This window comes from Protopterus annectens, chromosome 7.part0, assembly GCF_019279795.1.
Source record: "Protopterus annectens isolate FY-2018-M chromosome 7.part0, PAN1.0, whole genome shotgun sequence".
NCBI classification, from domain to species: Eukaryota; Metazoa; Chordata; order Ceratodontiformes; family Protopteridae; genus Protopterus; species Protopterus annectens.
This window is the reverse complement of record NC_056739.1, coordinates 708,298,097-708,318,656: the sequence shown is the minus strand read 5'-3', so window position 1 is coordinate 708,318,656 and position 20,560 is coordinate 708,298,097. Positions and strand designations below refer to the sequence as shown.

The 20,560-nt window shown below is 40.8% G+C and overlaps 1 protein-coding gene across 1 annotated transcript in view; it reads right to left on the bottom strand.

Annotated features, from left to right (window-relative positions):
- The window catches only part of SNUPN (snurportin 1), a 645,353-nt gene that overhangs the window by 489,737 nt on the left and 135,056 nt on the right, over positions 1 to 20,560 (bottom strand). Inside the window, exon 2 of the mRNA XM_044077234.1 lies at positions 16,565 to 16,721. Coding sequence (XP_043933169.1) covers positions 16,565 to 16,721 — 157 coding nt within the window. The remainder of the gene's footprint in view (positions 1 to 16,564; positions 16,722 to 20,560) is intronic.

Genomic DNA, 20,560 nt, shown 5'->3' with positions numbered 1-20,560 from the left:
GGAGAGGTAGAGCCAAGAGAAGTCAGGGGGCTGGAGGGAGGGTAACCAGGACTGCAACAGTGAATACACTCGAACATCTACATTTATGGTAAGTGTACACAACTGTACTATGCTCTTCGTGTTTCACTGTTGCAGTCATCACATTTGGGTTGATTCCCAAAGCTAAGGAAGGGAGGAGAAAGTTAAAGATCATTAGGGCCAGCTATTAATCCCTGCAAGACTGCAGTGGCAAATCCAGTTCTGGATTTAGAAAAGATAGGCAAGTGATGATGCTTGGTGAAGGTATGTACAGAGCTCCAGGTGGCAGCTTCTAGGATGTCCCTGGTAGGGACCCCTCTGAGAAATGCCGCAGAGGTAGATGCAGCCCTGGTGAAATGTGATCTTATCCCCCTGTGGGGTAGGTTTTCCATGATGCTTGTAGCAGAAATGAATGCCATGGGCTATCCATTTGGAAAATATTTGCTTTGAAATGGCCTTCCCCTCTGCCCCTGCAGCTAAACTAACTAGCAGCTGCTCAGATTTTCTGATAGATTCTATTTAGACAGGACTAAACCTAAGTTGTCTGTGCATGTCCAGAGAGTGCAGTATTCGTTCCCCTTTATTTTGTAGATTAGGGAAAAATAGGTAAATGAATGGGCCGATTTAGGGCCTCAGAAGACACCACCTTGGGCATAAAGGAAGGATTAGTCCTGAAGGAAACCCTGCCTGCATGGAAGATAATGGAGGGTTCCACTGCCATGAGGGCCTGTAATTCAGACACTCTTCTTGCTGAAGTGCTGGCTAGAAGGAAAGCTGTTTTCCAAGAAAGGAATTTCAACTCTGCTGTAGCAGCTGGTTCAAAGGGGGGGGGGGGGTGAGCTTTTCCAATACAAAGTTAAGGTCCCAGGCTGGAGTGGGAGCTCTCCTGGGTGGGGACTTAGATTTTTGGCCCCTCTAAGGAATTGCTTTAGCAAGGGGTGAGAGAAGAGGGGTGGCTCAATATTATAATGTACTGAAATGGCAGAGGTATGAATTTTAATGGATTAGAAGGATAGGCCCCCTGTGGAGCATTTCTGTTAAGTACTGTAGAATATGAGGTAAGCTGGGCACCGTTGTGCCCATCCCTTGAGCCACTCTCCAGGAACAGTATCTTTTCCACTTTTTAGCATAGTATTTTCTAGTACTAGACCTTCTTGCCTCCAGAATGACATCCAGTACCTGTTTACTGAGGGATGCTAAGGGAGAGCTCAAGGAATTAGCCAGGCTGCAAGGTTCAGGGTTTGAAGCTGAGGGTGCAGAATGTGGCCCGCCTGCTGGGACAGCAGGGAAGGGGTCTGCAGGCAGGTGCCATTGTTGTAGCCATGCCATACTGCACAAGAGGGGGTACCAGTGCTGGCGCGGTCAGTCTGGTGCAATCAGTATTGTCCTTGGCTTGTCCTGTTTGATCTTTAGTAGAACCTTTAAGAGGAGAGGCAGAGGGGGAAAGGCATAAACTGAGAAGCTTTCCCAGGTAAAGGACAGGGCATCCACTTTCCAAGCTTGGCTGTGGGGAGTTCTTGTGCAGAATTTGTTCAATTGGTAGTTCTGATGGGAAGCAAACAGGTCTACCTCTGGAGTCCCCCATTTGTTCAAGAGGTTGAATATTTTGGGTTCTAGTTTCCATTCGTGTGGGTCCATGAGATTTCTGCTTAAGTCGTCTGCCAGTGAATTTAGTATGCCTGGCAGGAATTGAGCTTGCAGGTGTACTTGGTAGCTCAAGGCTATGTTCCACAGAGCCATGGCTAGTCTGCAGAAAGGGTACGAGTGAGTTCACCCCAGCTTGGCTTATGTACCACATAACTGTGGTGTTGTCGGTCTTCAACAATAGTTGTCCTGGAAGAATACAGTCTTTGAAGGCTGTCAGAGCATTCTGTCCAGCTAACATTTATTTTTGATTGATATGCAGGTGATCTGTCTCGGGTTCCATTTGCCCTGAATGCAGTGCCCTGCCATGTGAGCCCCCCCCCCATGCTTCTGTACAGCTAACATTTATTTTTGCTTGATATGCAGGTGATCTGTCTCGGGTTCCATTTGCCCTGAATGCACTGCCCTGCCATGTGAGCCCCCCCATGCATAGTCTGATGCGTCTGCTGTTAGGGCTTGGGTGGCAGGGGTAGAGTGAAAGGAGTCCCTTGTTGTGGTAGCAGGCCTCTGACCACCAAAGGAACTCTGTCTTGATACAAGGAATGATAGAAATTAATGTTTCCAGGTCCTGAGAATGTTGACATCATAAGCTTTTTAGATACCATTGGAGTTTCCTCATATGCAGTCTTGCACATGGAATTAGTAAAATATAAGAGGCCATGAACCCCAGGGTTTGCAGTATTTTCCTTGCAGACAGCTGGGGTTTTGTGGCCAACAGTCTGAAGTAGGTTGCCAAATAAACTTGTTTCTCTGGAGTGAGGAATGCCATCTGGGAAGTTGTGTTCAAGCTTGCTCCCAGGAATAGAATCCATTGGCAGGGTACTAGGTAAGATTTCTTTTCGTTGATGGTGTACCCCAGTGAGGTCAGAAGTTTCTTTACGAATGCCAGGTGTTGTAATAGCAAGTCCTGGCTTTCTGCCTGAATGCCAGGTGTTGCAATAGCAAGTCCTGGCTTTCTGCCTGAATCAGACAACTGCCCAAGTATGGGTAAATCTGAATATTTCTCTGCCTGCAAAATGCAATGGCTAGAGCTAGACACTTTGTGAATACCCTGGGTGCAGTAGATAAGCCAAAGGGAAGTGCAGAGAACTGATAGTGCATGGAGCCTGCCCTGAAGCGTAAGTATTTTCTGCAAGATTCCCTTACTGGGATGTGCAGGTAAGCTTCCTTTAAGTCTAGGGTTGCCAGCTAGGCATCCTTGGCTAGCATGGGAAGAAGCTATTGCAGAGTTAGCATTTTGAATTTTGGAACTACCAGAAAGGTTTTGAGAATAGAGAGGTCCAGGATAGGATGCCAGTTGTCTTTTCTGGGTACCAGAAAAAGTACTGAATAAAAACCTTGTCCCTTTTGTTCTGCTGGGACAGGCTGAATAGGCCTGATATTGAGAAGAGAGAGAACCTGCTGTTGGGCGTCCGCCCACTGATCTGGGGGTAGGTCTGGCCAACCATTTGGTGTTGGCAGGGTGTGGAAGTGGAATTTGTATCCTTGGGAAACTATGTTCAAAACCCATTTGTCCTGGGTAAAGAGTTCCCAGTTTTTTGCATGCAAGGTGAACTTTCCTCCTAAGGGAGCAGGTAGTAGAGCAGGGCTTGGAAGGGTTAAGGTTAAGTCATTGTGTCATTTTTCCGTAGGGGGTAGCCTACTACTCCCTGCTTTGGAAGTGGGAGCCCCCCACTGCTTAGGTCTGTGCGTAGCCTGAGATTGTAGCCTAGGTGGTCTGCTGTTCCTGGGTTTTGACTGGAAAGGACCAGTTCTTAGAAGGCCAATGCCTACTGAATCTGGGAGGCTGTACTTGTAGGAAATCTTTAACAGTCTGCATAGATTTAGCTTTTTCCTCTATCCTTTTGAGGAGGACTTCTGTTTTGTTGCCAAAAAGGCGGCTTGGTTTAAGGGAGCATCCAGTAATTTAGCTTTTACATGATCTGGCAAGTTTTGTTCCTTAAGCCAAGCATGCCTTCTAAGTATAGACCCAGTGACAGCAGCCCTGCAAGATGCTTCTAAAGTGTTAAGACCACATTGCAAAGTATGTTTACCAACTTGTTCTGCAGAATGCATTGAAACCTGTAATTCTTTGTGTTCAGTACAGTCAGGAATCAACTTCATTTTGCCCCATAACATGCTGCTGATACTTTAACATATGAAACTGGCAATTTAAAGCCCTAATGGCCAAAGTAGCAGAAGTGTATACCTTCTTACCCCATTTATCTAAGGCTCTAGAATCTCTATCAGAAGGGGTAGAATTTTTGGCAGCAGTAGCCTTAAATGCCTTTTGGTCCTTGGGAAATGGTCTCTGGATCCGCAGAAGGATTCTTGAAGAGGAACTTGTGAGAGTCAGGTACTCTAATACTGGTCAGGTTTTCTGGGAACTGGAGGTAAAGTGTCTGGGTAAAGGCAAGATTTCAAGAAAGCATTATCTACAATGTGCAGAACAGGAGGGATAGCTAAAGGCCTGTGCTGAGGTAGGAATAAGAATTCCCCAAGTCTCTTTTTGGAGTCAGAGTAATCCTGGCTTTCCCAGCGTAAATGCTCCCTAAGAATGTGCAAGGTTACACCGAAAGAAAAATCTTCTGGAGGGGAAGCAGAGGGAATGGAATCCTCTGCATTAGAATCCTCATAAGTAGATAAAGGCAAATCCTGGTAATCAGAAGGAGCAGAAAAATCAAATTACTGATCAGAAGAATCAGAAAGAAACTCAGTTCTAGGTCTCTTAGAGGGGGAAGGCTGGCTTCCCCTAATTAAGGTAATGAGGTCTTCAGCCATTCTAAGCATTTGTTTTTTAGGCATATGGGCCTGAGCCTGCGGTTTGGTCGTCGGTTTTCTAGGCGTGGTGCGAGTTTTAGGCCTGGATGAAAATTATGGTGTCAGTTTAACATTAATGTCTGTAGGCCTGACTACACCCTCAGAAGCTGGTGCCTGCACAGTGGCTCCGGACCCATCCAAAAAGTAGAGACATCTGCAGGTTCCATAGTCGAAGAAGCATTTGCGGCATACTGGACTCCGAATGGGTCTCAGTAGAGGCCTTCGAATCAGATGTAGTGGGTATCATGGGCTGCGAAAGCACCTCACTGAGTACTGGCGGACTGGCGACTAGCTTAACGGAAGCGTCGTCGGCAGTTTTGGACCTATGCGGTCTGTCTTTATCCTTACGTTTTTTTAGGAAGATTGGTTGTCAGATGGCTTGATGAAGCCATTTCGGAGTACAAAGAACGAGTACGAAAGTAATTTGCTGCAAAAATAGCCAGTCAACGAATAGTTTGGGCGTTGAATAAGGCACAAAACCGACAACATGGGACGTCGTGGTCTGGGCCTAAGCAGGGGATGCAGTAAAAATGAAAATCTCTGAGGTATTTGCTTTCCACAGGTAAGACAATTGTTAAGTTTTACTGACATCGTTTAGAGCAAGAAAAAGGATCCCCAACGGAGTACTTAGCTTTTTGAAGACTTCGGGTCTGAAACTCGAAAACGAAAATTTCAGGAGTCGGCCGACCAGCATTTGAAAACTGCTTCTGCTTTGGGCACTGCACGGCAAGAAAGACTGATGTAATGGCGTCGGCTGCATGTTTTATACCCCTGACGACCTGACGTCCTGACGTCAAGGAAGAAGCAACAGCATCCAACGCAGAAATCCGAAGACTCTGGTATTCAGGACAGCTGAGGGCTACCTGCAGGCAGATAACCCAAACGTGATGACTGCAACAATGAAACACGAACATCAGGGAAGGCTTCCCCTGTTTTGTGAAGAAGCAAGCATGCTTCTATTCCTCTTAAAATTTCCATAGTCAGGAATATTTTACTGGGTCTGGTTAAGGGTTTAATTCAGGCTATTGATCCTTCATTAAATTATTTTTTTTTTTTCGTAAAAGAGGGATGCTTCCTTGGCTGAAGAGATTCAAGAGTCTGAATCTGGATGGGGAGGAAGGGACAGATACAAAGTTTCTCCTCAGACTTCCAATTCAGATTCAGAGAAGAGCTCATTTTATCATTCTCCCTGTGGGGATTTCTCTTTCTCTGAGACTATTTCTACAATGTGCCAGCCTTTTCAGTAGAACTGTAAGCTGTGACAGAAGGAATTTCCAGCACCTGCACACATTCCTCCAGTTTTGTCTGCCTTGGAGGAGGTGTGTGTTACTGCTTGCCATTGTCCTGACAGGCAGCTGCTTATAAAAAGGCAGACAGTATGTATAACATTCTTCAATCTTTCAAGTGTTCATACACTCTTCCCAAAAGACTCGGGAGTTACAACTTTAGTTACTCTTGCTAAACACTTCATGGATTCCAATCCAACTACTTCTGATAAAGATGAGAACATTATTGGTAAGTCTGAGAAAACCTTTATGCTTCTTCAACTTTGACTTTCAGAATTTTTAATTATCAGGCTCATATGTTAAGGTTGGTCTTGTTTAGTTGTGAGAGCATTAGGAATGTTTTGTCTGCAGTTTCTTCTTGTGAGGAAATCGGCTTTAAATAATTTAATTTCTTCTATTGCTGAAGTCACTGCTAAATGTGGTGTCTCTCTGTCTCTGTGTGCGTCTCTGTGTGCGTCTGTATGTGTGTCTGAGGAGGTCTGCCAGGCTTTGTTCTTAGAACTTCCCAGACAATGTTAAAAATTAAGATTTTAACTTCTCTGCGGACAGAGTTGTAGTTGTTGGCCCATCTGCTACAGAGGTGATCAAAAATGTGATGAATGGGATAGGCTGATACAGTGGATCTCCAAGATTTCTTTTTGCCCTCCTTTGCGATTTTCTAACTCCTCACCCAATTTTTATAAGAAGCAAGCAGTCTCAACAAAATGTACAGTCTCAACAAAATGTAGGCAAGAAATGGCAAAGTGGGTCCCAATATAAACTCTGGAAACTCCCCAAACCAGGGGCAGTCCAATAAGGCAGAATGACCATGTAAGGGACTTTACCCCCCCCCCAGCACCCCCTTTTGTCTTCCAGAAGGTCTGAATCTCCACTTTTATCTTTGGCAACAAGATAGTTTCAGACAAATGGGTTCTGAAGATCATTCATCAAGGTTACAGATGGCACTGGGAGGAAATTCCTCCTTTCCAGGAGGTACTTACTTATCCTGCAGACCATACCAGATTCCTATTCCCACTCTTCCTTCATCACATGCTGTCTCAGGGAATGATAGAAACAGTTGCTCCTTCCCAGGTCAGAAAGGGGTTCTAATTCAAGGATGGTTTTAGTGCAAAGAAAAAAAGTATGGAGATCAGTTCTGGATCTTTCTTTCCTAAACCTGTTTGCGATTGCACTCAAATTCAAAATCATGTCACTTCATAAACTTATCTCTTCTTCCCAATTCAAATTTCCTGGTAGATTTAAGAAGATGCTCATCACATCTCTAGTCATCCAGATTTCAGATGCTTCTTAAGTGTGTGTGTGTGTGCGTGTGCGTGCGTGTGCGTGCGTGTTTGTGCGCGCGTGTGCCTCTCTCGATCACATAATCAGTTCTTGGCCTTACCCTTTGCAAACAGTCTTAGTGCAGTGGATGGTCCAAAGTGCGTGGCTCCAACTACAGTTCACTGTAGGCTACAGGGTATCCAAATTTTTCAATACTTAGATGACTTGCTTATCTTTGCAGAGTCTTTTTCAAAGTGTCAGGAATCTCTGACTTAAGTGAGAGATCTCTTACAGAAGCTGGGATTCCAAGAGAACATTCAAAAGTTTGACTTTTTGTAGGACTGTGTTTCTGGGATGTCAGCTACATGCCACATTTAAACAGCTTTTCTTCCACAGGAAAAATTTTGACCTTTATTTAGATCTGTTTCTAGGGTTTTCTACTCGTACTTCAGTCACTGTGAGGGACTTTGAGGATTTTGGGTCTCATGGCATCTCTGATTTTTATGCGGCCCCAGCAAGACTCCATACGAGAACGATGTAGCGGTACCTGAATTCTCTCAGCATCAACATTCTTGTCTTTTCAAATCCCAATGCTGGGGTTTGTCAGAAGAGAAATCCCTTTATGGAGACAACAGATATCCCTAAATCCAGGTCTCCCCTTCACCCCCATTCCAAAGCAATCAGTCCCCAGATGCTTTTCCACCCTTCCCAGTAATACCCAGGGTACTTCTGAAGATTCAGAGGGAATCCCCCAAGATCATTGTGGTGACTCCCTTCTGGCCCAGGCAACCAAGGTTCACCCTTCTTTTGAAAAGTACCACAAGCTTCCTTACAAACTGGATCTACTCACACAAAAATCAGGGGTGTTTAAACACCCAGACACCAATCAACTTAAACTGACTGCCTGGATGAGAGTGTCTCAATTCCTTTATGGCACCTCTTTAGCGAGGACGTGCACCAAGTACTAAAGGAAGCAAGAAAATTTGTTACTACAAAAATCATACATTGGCAAGTGGAAAAGTTTTTCTAATTGGGGCCAACAACATAACCAGTGCCCATTCAGGGCTAGTTGTTCTCTGGTTTACAATATTTATGTGCATTAGTATCCTATGGCCTTTCTTACTTAGTTATCATGGTTCATTTACCAGCCAATTTCAGCATGTCTGTCCATGGATCCTCCTCTTTCAATGCAGTCTCATATCAAAATGTTTTTGAAAGGGGTTTTACATAACAGTCATCCAAGAAAGTCAGTGGCCCCTCTTTGGGATCTTAATTTTGCGAGAGAGAAGCTAACACTTGCTCTATTTCAGTGGTGCACAACCTATTTGTGTGGAGGGCCACTACACAAATTCTTAATGCATCTGCGGGCCACCTCAAAACATACTTAAGTCATTATGAGTGAACAATATTTTATTTATTTATTTTATTTTACATTTGTTGACCGGGCTAGTCTAGCTGGATATATTTACATTTTCAGTAGAGGCCCGGGGAGAAAAGCTCCACAGAAAATACAACAATAAGACATGTTAGTAAAAAAGCTAATTATTAACAAAATCTAGCAAAGAAGACAAGGCACACGAAACTATAGTAGATAAAAAAATACGTCAGTTACAGAGCATATTAATTAAAGGAATAAAGGGTGCACCAAAGTAATAGCACCTAAAAAAAAAAAAAGAAAGATATTAGAGTACAAGAGACAAGAAGAAAAGTGGGAGTAACAAAAAAGTTAGAAGAGAGGAAGAGGCAGTAGAATGGTCAAGAGTGAAGAGACAAAGAGACAACAGAGAAGACAAAGAGAAGAGAGGGGAGAGAATGAGAGGAGTAGGTCTGAACATAGGAGTCCAAAGGGCAAAGGATAATCTAGGTAGTAGCTTAACTGATAAGTTAAACATTAAAGTAGATGAAAAGATAGAGGTAGAGTGAAGAAAGTTAGTCTGGTGTACTACAAGAACAAAGCCAGTGATCTTGGAAGTACAGTTTAATTTTATGTTTGAAGAGAAGTAAAGAAGTGATCAGTGTTATATCCCTAGGTAACAGATTCCATATTCTACCTACAGAATTAGCGAATAGTGAGTCGCCAGCTGAGTTGTTGGACTTTATAGATCTGGCCAAGAGTTTAGAAGAGGATCGAAGGGAGGTAAGATTGCTATAAGGGATTAAAATTTGTGAGAGTATAGGGGTGTTTTCAGGTTGGTGCAGTATTTTGTGGGCAATAGTGAGTTGTGAGATTACAAGATAGTTTTGTAGTTCTAGCCAGCCTAAAGGTTTCAAGTTATGACAGTGATGGGTTCTGAAGGGGTTACCAGTGGCGAAGCAGGCAATGTTGTTATAGCAAGTAGCTAGTTTGTTTAGGTTAGCTTTCTTGAGGTTGGAGAAGATTGGAGAGGCATAAAAGAGAGTAGATATTAGATGGGAGTGGGCGATAGTAGCTCGAGTAGATGGGGTTAGAAAAGGTTTAATACGGTATAAGGATCCTATTTTTCTGTTAACTGATTTGATGGTGTTGTTAATGTGTTGATCAAAAGTGAGATTATTATCGATGGTTATTCCTAACAGTTTAGTTGTAGAGTCAGGAGATATGACAGTGGTGTTGTTTGACAGGATGGTGAAGTTTAATGGGGAGGTCCGAGTGGTTGGAGAGAAGAGAAGAAGTTTAGTTTTTTTAGCATTAAGAAGGAGGTACCGTCTAGTAAACCAGGTTTCTACTGTATTGAAAATATTTTGAGTTAGTGAGATTAGATCTGAAGAGGAAGATGCTGAACAAATAATGGTAGAGTTGTCAGCGTATTGAATGCAGGTAGCTTGAGGGATTACTGAGTGAAGATCATTAATATAGAGGGAGAAAAGAAGTGGACCAAGAATAGAGCCCTGAGGGACTCCGATGGAAATGGGCAATAAAGAAGAGATGTGGTTATCCCAGACAACGGCTTGCTGTCTGTTACTCAGATATGAACTAAACCATTTAATGGCAAGGTTATCAAATGAGAGGGATTCAAGGATGTGAATTAAAGAAGAGTGGTTGACCATGTCGAAGGCTTTGGAGAGGTCAATAAATAGAGCAGAAGAGAGAAGGTTATTGTTGTGATTCCTATTGATAGTGTCTACAAAGGAAAGGAGGGCAGTGGTGGTGCTATGATGAGGTCTAAAGCCATGTTGACAGTTAGCTATAATGTTGTGTAAAGAGAGATACTGTACAAGTTGCTGATGAATACATTTCTCCATAATTTTTGCTAAGGGTGAGAGAAGAGCAATTGGTCTGAAGTTAGAGTAGTCAATAGAGTTACCACCTTTGTGTAGAGGGATAATATGAGAGACTTTCCAGATATCAGGGATAGTTCCTTCTTGGATCATCCTATTTATGAGTATAGATATTGGGTATGCAATTTCTTTGGCTGCCTTTTGAAGATAAAGAGAAGGGAGTTTGTCAGCAGAGGGGGTACAAGGTTTCAGTTTGTGAATAAGTCTGTAGATGAAAGAGGTAGGGATAGGTTGTAGAGAGAAGCTGTGAGAAGAGTCTACTAGATTATTTGGGGGATAGAAGTTGTTGGTGTTCAGTTGTCTGGCAAGAGATTGAATAGATTCGGAAAAGAAAAAGAGTTAAAAGCATTTGCAGTTAGGTAAGGGGTGTCTGGGTCAGCATTAAGGGGGGAGGGAGTTTTGCCTGTTCCTGGTGAAAGGAGTCTATTGACTGATGACCAGAATTGTTTAGGTTTATTGAAATGAGTTTCCTGAAGTCCACAATAGTATTTTCTTTTGTCAGTGATTATAGCTTTTTTGGTTAGATTTCTAAGCTGGCGGAAGTAAAGAAAATCAGAGCTATTTCTATGGCATCTCCATTTGGCACAAACCTTATTTCTAGAGAGTATTAGTTTTTTAGTTTCATGAGAGAGCCATGGGGCTGTATTAGTCTTCATTCTAATGGTACGCTCTGGAGCATGTTTGTCAAGAATGGCAAGGAAGGTGGAGTTAAAGAATAATACTGCATCCTTAAGTGGAAGTGATTTTAAGGGGTTCCAGTTACATGATCTGAGTTCATTTTAAAATGGGTCTATTTTAAAGTGTTTAGTAGAGTGTATTTTTCTTATATTAGGGAGGTTTAGACAATCAGTCTTTTCTCTTGTAATATAAGTTAAGCAGTGATCACTGATGTCATATGGCATAGTTCCTACTTTATAAGTAATGTTGGCTTTGTTTATGAGTATCCAAATCTAGGATACTCTCTTTCTTACTAGGCTTATTAAATCTTGTAGTAGAGGTAATGGATTGGGTAAATCCATTTAGGTTTATGTGAGAGGAGGGATTTTCGGCATTAATCGTATTCCAATCTATATTAAAGTCACCAAGAATTATAGTTTCTTGGGGGTAGTTGGTAGAGACCCAACTGAGAAAGTCTTCTAAGATGGGTATGTTGTTACCTGGAGGTATGTACATGCAGATGATGCAGAGGGATTTTTTAGCATTTAATTGGAGTTTAGTGATAATGGCTTCTACTTTACTATCCTGGGTTGGACAGGCTTGAAGGATAGAGATATTGAGGTGATTCTTAAACAGAATTGCTACTCCACCACCTTTTCGTTTAGATCGGTCAAGTCTTAGTATATTATAGCCTTGTGGTATAATTTCGGTATCTTTAGTGACTGGCTTTAGCCACGTCTCTGTAAAGCAGAGAATGTCAAAACAGTGTGTGTCAAGGAGGGCATGTAGGTAGGGTACTTTGTTATTTACACTTTGTATGTTAAGATGTCCAATGAGGAAGGTATTATTGAAGCTTGGTCTAGAGGTGACGGATGTATGGGGCCAGGGTTGGGGTGAATGTCACCATCTTGTAAGGTGGGATTATCTGGTTTATATGTGAAGTGACTCTTAAGAAGAGTAAGCAGTTTCATTTTTTTATCTGAGGTTAAGGCATAGTTGATGTGAGAGTACCTATGAAACTTAGGTAGAAGGTAGCTAGGGGTGGAATTAACATTTAAGAATGAGGTGAGTGAAGTGTAAAAAGAAGATGTATGTTTCTGTGTATAGTTAGGCTGGCTATTCAGTGGGTTTTCAAAGAGGGTAAGAAGGTAAGCTGAGAATAGGGTGGTTGGGAGTAAAGCTGAGAGTATAAGAAGGGTAGGTAAGCAGAGAGCCATTTTAATAGTGAAACCTGATAAAAGTGGTTTTAGAGTAGATGTATAAGATGGGGGTTGTAGAGGTGGTAGTATATATATATATATATATATATATATATATATATATATATATATATATATATATATATATATATATAAAACTCAAAAATAGTAAGAGGAGAGCTAAGGATATTACAGGGTATGGAATGAGGAGAGCTGCGGATCTTAAAGGGTAAAGAAAGAGAAGAGACAGGTAAAGTGAGTGGAGGGATGTCAGAGGAATGATAACAGAGGAAAAGGAGAGAGGCAAGTAACATGAAAAGGTGGGGAAGTAATCAAGGAGGAGGTGGGAGGAGGAAAGGGGGTGTATAGAGGGGAGGGGATTTAAGTTTAGCGGGAATGAAGAGGATAGGAAGGCAAGGAAAGGGGTGTGTCTAGAGAGCTATAAGGTTAGGACCCCTGGGGTGGGTGGGAATTGGGGGTAGAGAGGGGAGCGAAGTGAGCCCGCAGGGCGAAGGGAGCAGGTAGAAACAACTAAAGGTGAGATAGGAGAGGAGACAATCAGAAATGCAGGTAAGAATGGTACAAGAGCAGTGTATATAAAAGGAAGGGGTAGGATAGAAACTAAAGTACACCAGTGAGATGAGATAAAATTAAGTAGGATTAAATTAGAATAGAGCATACAGTAGGAAAAGAGGAGGAAAGGGTGAAAGTGTAGAATGATAATTTAGGCAGGTTACAAGTGTAAATCTGGAGTTAGGAGGGAGATAGACAGCAAGGTATAGCTAGGGCTAAGGGAAGTAACGGAGTCCAAATACTGACTTAACAGACGAGACTAGACTAGGGCTAATAAGAGCCAGAAAGAGCAGCAGAGTTGTAACAGAGAGAGGAGGGTTCCACCTATTAAATACAGCAGGTAACTGAGAGGGAGAAATAAGGGAAGCAAAATAGGACAGTGAAAGGTACAGGGAAAAGGTAAAAACTATATAAGCAGGAAGAGTTAATGAAGCAAAAGGGGTAGGGGGAGGCTGAGAAGGAGAAGTACTGGCTGCTAGGGACTCAAGCACAGACAACTAAAGGACTCTATAGGAAGACCCGATAGGAGGCTATCAAACTAACATTGCTATGCCCAAGACCTACTTTCTGATTCTTGTTAGAGTGTAAAATATGAGACAAGCAGAATTTCAGTCACTGTAGGAAGGGCCAGGTTCGTCCGACACCAGTAGGGAGTAAGTTAGGGCAGATAGGTACAGGAGACTGGCATTTTTACTTAAAACATGAAATTGCCCGTTTTCTACATCAACTTTGTGTTTAACTTTATTCTGGCTTGCAACCATGACTTATTACAAACTCTTGCAGAAAGTTACTACTGTTTACAAACTAAGTTATAAACAACAAAGAATAGTTACTTCTGCAACTAAAATTAGAGGTGTGTTCAACTGTAGTCAATTAGGTAAGTAAGCACGTGCTGGAAAGTGTGCGTGACTGCAGTAAGGCAAAGAATGTTTTCACTTTTTTAAAAAAACTTTGGTTACTCTCTGGGGCCAAATGATGTTGCATCGAGGGCCTGATGTGGCCACGGGGCTGAATGTTGTACACCACTGCTCTATTTGAACCAGCTAACCTGGCTGACATGAGGTTCTTAACATGGAAAACAGTTTTAATGATTGCTCTGACTTCTGCAAGAAGAATATCAGAGTTGCAAGCTCTTATGGTGAGTCAACCCTACCTCATTTTCCACAGGGACCAGGTTAAGAACCAATCCCTTCTTTTATGCCTAAAATGGTATCAGAATTTACTTTAAACCAAACTGTCTTCCCATTTTCTTTTCCGAACCCAAAAATCAAGAAGAAAGGATGCTCTATACCTCAAATATCCACAGACAACAATTTGGGGAATATCCTGACAGAACTAAATCTTTTGTAACTTTGGATCAATTGTTCATTTCTTAAGGAGGCTCCACTTGTGTCAAAACGGACTATTTCTACATGGATGTCTAAGGCTATTACCTTTTGTTATAGTCACCACAACAAAAGTATTCCAGACAGGGTCAAAGCCTACTCTATGGCTTTTTAGAAAGGGCTAGATTATAGAAACAACTTGTTCCTCTGTACATACTTTTACAAAGCACTATAAGCTTGATTCCATCTCTAAACCTAGATCAGGCTTTGCAAGGACCATTCTCCAGGCATTCCTGGATACTTCAGATAAAGCCACAAATTAATAAAGCCACAGAAAACCAATAAAATCCTAAGGAATTATATTTACTCAGAAAGTTTTATTCACTCTAGCGTCTCGGACTCAAAGCCTTCAAGGAGTACTCCTTGAAGCTTTGAGGCCAAGGCGCTAGAGTGAATAAAACTTTGAGTAAATATAATTCCTGAGGATTTTGTTGTTTTCTGTAGCTTTATTATTTTGTGGCTGTATTTGAATTATCCTGATATTTTTGAACTGGTTGGTTTGGCGTTCCCGGATACTTCTCCTTCCAACTCCCAAATGTAGTAAAGATATGGTTATCTACCTATATAGCTGAGGTTACAGCAGCAGTGATCAATATTACGAACATTGCACAATTGTGTAAGTAAACTTATAACAGTAGATGTTCAAATGATCACTACTACAGTAGCTGCTCCCTCCCTCTATCCATCTTGTTTTTTTCTTGTGTTTTTATGCTAGGATGTGATTATCTAATGTTTTGTTCATCCTAGTATTGCCTTTTGAGTGCTCAGTCTCTCTCCCTCTCTCTGCTGGAAGGAAAACTCTCAAGAGCTGACAACGGTTTTGGCCCGTGAAAGCTGAAGGTTTGGCAGCTGCCTACCTATTATATCCTTTGCAGGATATGACCCATATAGCTAAGACTACTGCAGCAGTGATCATTGTACCATCTACTGGTATGGTAAGTTTACTTACAAACCTGTACTACCTTATGGCTAAACCTTCTACAGATCCTGCCTTTCAAAAGTATTGTGCTTACCTCCCAACAGTACAAGTAACTTTTTTTTTTTTTTTTTGGGGGGGGGGGGGGATTTATTCTAGCAGCCACAATATTTTAAAAGAACAATCCATGTCTTCATCAAAAATTTAAATTATAACTATTTCAACCAGGAAAAAAAAGATTTTATTTTAAAAGCATAAATACCACTTACATTTGAAAAGAGATGCTGAAAATTAATCTGAAAGGCAAGTTATAATGAAATAAATAGAGAGTCACTGACTGGTCTGAAATTTTTACTACAAATGCAAGGAGCCTGGGGCCACTTGCACATCTGCAATCACCAAGTGAGGCAAAACAGGTCATAAGAGGAAGGGCAATACAGTGCACTGTGAGATATGGAAATACTGATGAGACCTGGGAAGGTTTTATGTGCAGAGCTCTTTTAACACCTGTGGGCTTTGGTCCTGTTGCACACGATGAATATCCGCACATCATTTGTTCCTGATCAAGACAGAAAAGGCAGAATACTATCAGCTCCATTACCCACATGAAGAAAAATCAAATAATTAAACAGGAAGGATATGTGGTTTGGAACCCATAAGTAAAAGCAGAACAGTTTCAGTTACTGAATGTTTTTAACATCAGCTTGGGTGTTTGTAATTTAACAGTTTTCATAAATGTAATGTTTTATCTGACTTTCTGAATGATAATTGGATGTATATCAAAGAAACACAACATATCTACAAGTTTTTAAAAAATCTGATTTCTAACCTGGGCAATACTAAAATTAGTTCTACAGTTACAGCTTTACTGTGTTTTAATTTATGTATTTAACATTTGTTTTATTTATTTATTTAACATTTGTTTACCAGGAAAGTCCGACTTGGAACAAAGCCAATTTTCAGTGGAGGCCTGGGGAGAAATGTTCCAGATGCACGTCTTGTAACATGGGAGGAAACTGGAGCACCCAGAGAAAACCCACACGAATGCAGGGAGGACATGCAGACTCTGCAAAGAAGGCACCCCAGCCGAGAATCGAACCACAGAACCATTAAAGGAAGCTTCTCACTCTGCAGAATCTATACTGATTTTCAGGCAATTAGTGTACAGGAATAAGGTTACGACCTGTCAACGAACTGCTTCCTTGAGTCCAAGGTTTGACTCCCTCTACCACCACTTGTCTACTATTTAACTGTCACTTAACCACACAATGCTATAAACGGCGTCTGAAAAAGGACCACGAGGATCAGTGCTTTACTGCAGTTAACAAATACAAATAAATGCATTAACTTAACTTTAGCACAAAACAAGTCTGAAATATTACAAACTGTAATACCATGACAGTTTTGGAGATGTCTGCAAATATGAAACACATCTGTAAGACTATAAAACAGTTTTTGTAAGAGGTATCTCCAGTTATGGAAACAGTTTTTACTTTAAATTACAAACTTTTAGTATTTATTAGCGCTCACTTTCATATTAGCAGTTTTGGTTAAAAAAATGCATCTGACCTGATTTGCATAATATTTTGGCAGCTTCCTGGACTTCGAATCTACATCCATTTCTCCACTCTCCCCATCGTCATCATCTTCCTCCGCTTCATCTTCAACACCAACCCAGTCACCTTCAGCTAACCTCCTGGCATGATTCACGTAATCCAACCGCTTCCTTACAGGAGAAATGACATCACACCTTTTACTGTGTCCTTGTTAGCAACCTTAATTTAAAAGGCAAGAATGAATGAAATTCACTTAACCTCAAACTGACAGCAATGTGCTGGGCTGCATGTGACCTAATGTCCTGCATAAAAACAGCAACCTTTAAAAAAGTGATTCTCTGACTACTGTAAATCCAAAAATAAACAGCACTTCTCTTTGCGAGCAGTGTTATGTCCATATTTACATGGAGAAAAAGCAATTAGCAAGTGGGTAACAACTGCTTAAGCTCATTCATCCTGAATGTTAGTATATATACAGCCACATCCCTTCTCACATCATCTTTATATCTATATTTACATATTTGTACTTCTATTTGTTAATTGGGGCGGCACAGATCTACATTGACCTTTTACAGAATCACGTGGTTAAGTGACTTGCTGCCAGTCACACATAAGCAAATGAAGCTGGAATCGAACCCTGGACTACACACAGTGCAGTCTATTAACAGCTCATAGCTTCAATCCTCTGTGATAAATAACTAGACCCACTCAGCTGTTTATACCAACATTTTTCTTGTGCCTGTATTTCTGCCACTTCCTCAATCAGGGTGCTTTGTTGCTCCACTACTTTTTCAGTGAAAAGATTTCATATTGTTTTCTATCTAAAAACAGGAGATGAGAAGATAATGCCAATTATGTCCTTCTCTATCTTGCACTTCCTCAAAAATTATCACTTCCATAAACCCTCACTGCAAAAGCATTCTCCCAACCCTACTTGGTTCTGACATGCACATACAAAGTACAGACAAATGACTCTTGTATCTCAAATCTTTCATATCCCCACCATTCTTTCTACAAATCTTCGCAACTCTCCCACAAACTCAACGTATCTCATAAGATACCATTTGGGTTTCAATGTACTGCACACAATACCCTACACGATGTCTAATCTGAGCCCTAGTCAAGAGATGCAATAACTAGAGAATCCTAGAATCTTCCACCTTGTAATAAACCCAGCACCTCCTCAGTGCTGCTCAAAACCTTTTCATGCTATGTACAGGGAAGCAACCTTGGAATAAATCAACATCTTCCATGTCTGCAGCCTCCAGAACTCTTCCCCCATCTCAAGTTAATTTCTATCATCATACTGGCTGGCTCTAGCTTCTCTATTATATATTGTAAATGACCCCTTTCACACCACCTCACCAGCTTAAATTCCATTTTATCTACTTTTTTGCATTAGCAAACTTAAAACTACCATTCTCTCCTAAAACTTCAAATATGGGACATGCCAAGCAAAGCAGAGCCAAAACTAATTGCTGTGGCACCCCACATGCAAGGTAAATGGTATTACATCATACCCTTACATCTGTGCTCTCTCTCGCTCTCTCTCTCAGATAACTAATCTTCTAGGTATTCTAACCATTCAGGACCAGCTACTTCCCCTTCATTTAATCGCTTGCATTATAAAAACAAAAGGTTTACTAAATAAAAACACATTTATCAGCTTGTTTGAGGACCCTGCACCAACTATAATAAAGTACACATTGGATGAATACAATCCATGCTCAGTTAAATCAAAAGACTCAAGCAAGTCATTCAGAAGGGCCAAACATATTCTGGTTCAAACACACAAAGTTAAAGAACACAGGTTGGACAGATGTTTGATCCAACTCAAAGTAAATCTGGTAAAGCACCACAAGCTCTGTATAATTATTGCCAAGGTAAATTACTGTACTGCACAAATCTGGTTTCACTTACTGTGACTATCCTACACATTATTGCACAGTGTTACTTTAATCAAATGTCATCAAAGTAATGAAGAAACAGGCAAGGCTGTAGGTGCACAACAGCGGTCTGTGAAATGAGTGCTGGAATTTTTGATTAAGGGACAAACGTATACACGACAAGTTAGAAGGGAGAGGAAAAGACTGGTAATTCTAAAGGTTAGAGCAGAGCATCAAGTAATATTACTAGCAGTAATGCAGCACATTTAAAAGACTGAGGTGACTGAAAAGGCTGGTAGTACAATTCTTTCAGGAGATGCAGATTTAAAACAGAAGATGGAAAACACAAACACTAAGACATGTAATGCACACCACTTGGTTGTTCGAGAAGGAGTGGAAAAGGAAGAAAATTATAATGCTTTTGGAGTATCTTTTATATTGTAGTGTCCTAAACAGTAGCAATTCATGCTACTTGGAAAATAACTGATACACAAAGCCCTCTCTCAAAAGTGATATGGTGAGTCAGCTTGGCTGAAGTCTACAATCCTTTTCAGTTCTTATAAAACTGTAGAGGTATAATAAAAGAATTATGTTGATACCAAATTTTGACTAGATGTACAGAGAAAAGCGTTTCTTCCTAGTATGCCTATACACTGAAAACTCACTTCATTGAAACCCAAATGGTCGAACCCAATTTTACCGGAAACCCAAATGGTTGAACCCAGTTTCACCAGAAACCTAAAAGTCAAACCCATTTCACAGAAAAGTTGGAGAAAGTACATAATGGTTTCACTTATCATGGGAGTTATTAGGAAAGTCAGTTTAGCACAATATATATATAATGTATAAATTGGGCGGGGCAGTGGTGCAGCAGTTAGCATTATCGCCTCACAGCTAGAGGTTCTCCAGTTAGATTCTCAGCTGGGGTGGCTTATATGCAGAGTCTGCATGTTCTCCCTGTGTTTGCATGGGTTTCCTCCCACATTCCAGAGATATATATGTGGAGAGTTTCCCCCAGAGCCTCTGCTGAAAATGGGGCTCTGTCCCAGTCAGGCTTTCCCTATAAATAAATGTTAAATAAATAAATAACTCCACAAATTGCAATGGTCAGCATCATTTTGTACTCTCAGATCTGTATGTGTCCATGTTTGCTCTCAAGCAAAGACTCACTGTGGGTGGTGTCCATTTTCTCCACAGTTGTATATACAAACTCCAAGACTGCACAAGGGCAGTGTAGGGAGTATGGAGGCGGCTTGCTCCCCCTGCAAAAACATGGTTTTAGGATACATTTCTTGTGGAGAAGGTTTGCAGCGAAATGTGTTTTCAGTGAAATGAGGTTGACCATGTGAGTTTTAGTGTTATGAAATAGACCCAAACCAATATGTACATAAATTCAAATGTGTGCATGTGTGTACATACATGCATATATACATACATGCATATATATATATATATATATATATATATATATATATATATATATATATATATATATATAAATAAAACAGAGAAAGTGAAAGAATACAGGCACAAACAAAAACACTCACATTTCATAATACAAAGAAGCATATATTTTTCAGTACAGATTACTCTGTTGGATTGGTGCCCATTTTCAACAGGGGCCTGTTTAGAAAAGCTTCAAACAGTTTATAAGCATATGTTTCATACATCATACTGCAGACTCAGGAGCAATGTATACAAAATATGTTACACAGAAAAAGTAAAGACTCAATAAATTCATTCACAAGAGTCTGCAAAGATCAGAAAGCAAAACATACAAAACATTTTAAAAAAGAAAACATGAATCGTGACATAACACTGCTGTCTACATAAGTTTCTAAGGTAGTACACAAAGGAAAGTAATACTAAGAAAGGTTACACAAATCTACACAATACAGATAAGAAAATTAACCTTTGGAGGGCGTTCAAATGTTACGATGAGGTTAAGGAGTACTTGGAAATTGCTCAAAATTTATTTACAAAAGGAGCAAGAATAGTGAAGAAAAATTCAGTATCAGGTAGTTAACAGTGAGCAGAGTGCAAAGAATAGAAAAGGCATGGCAAAGTGTGGTATATACCCCTTAATGGCTTAGAACATGACTTCCAATTTGATCATGGATTTA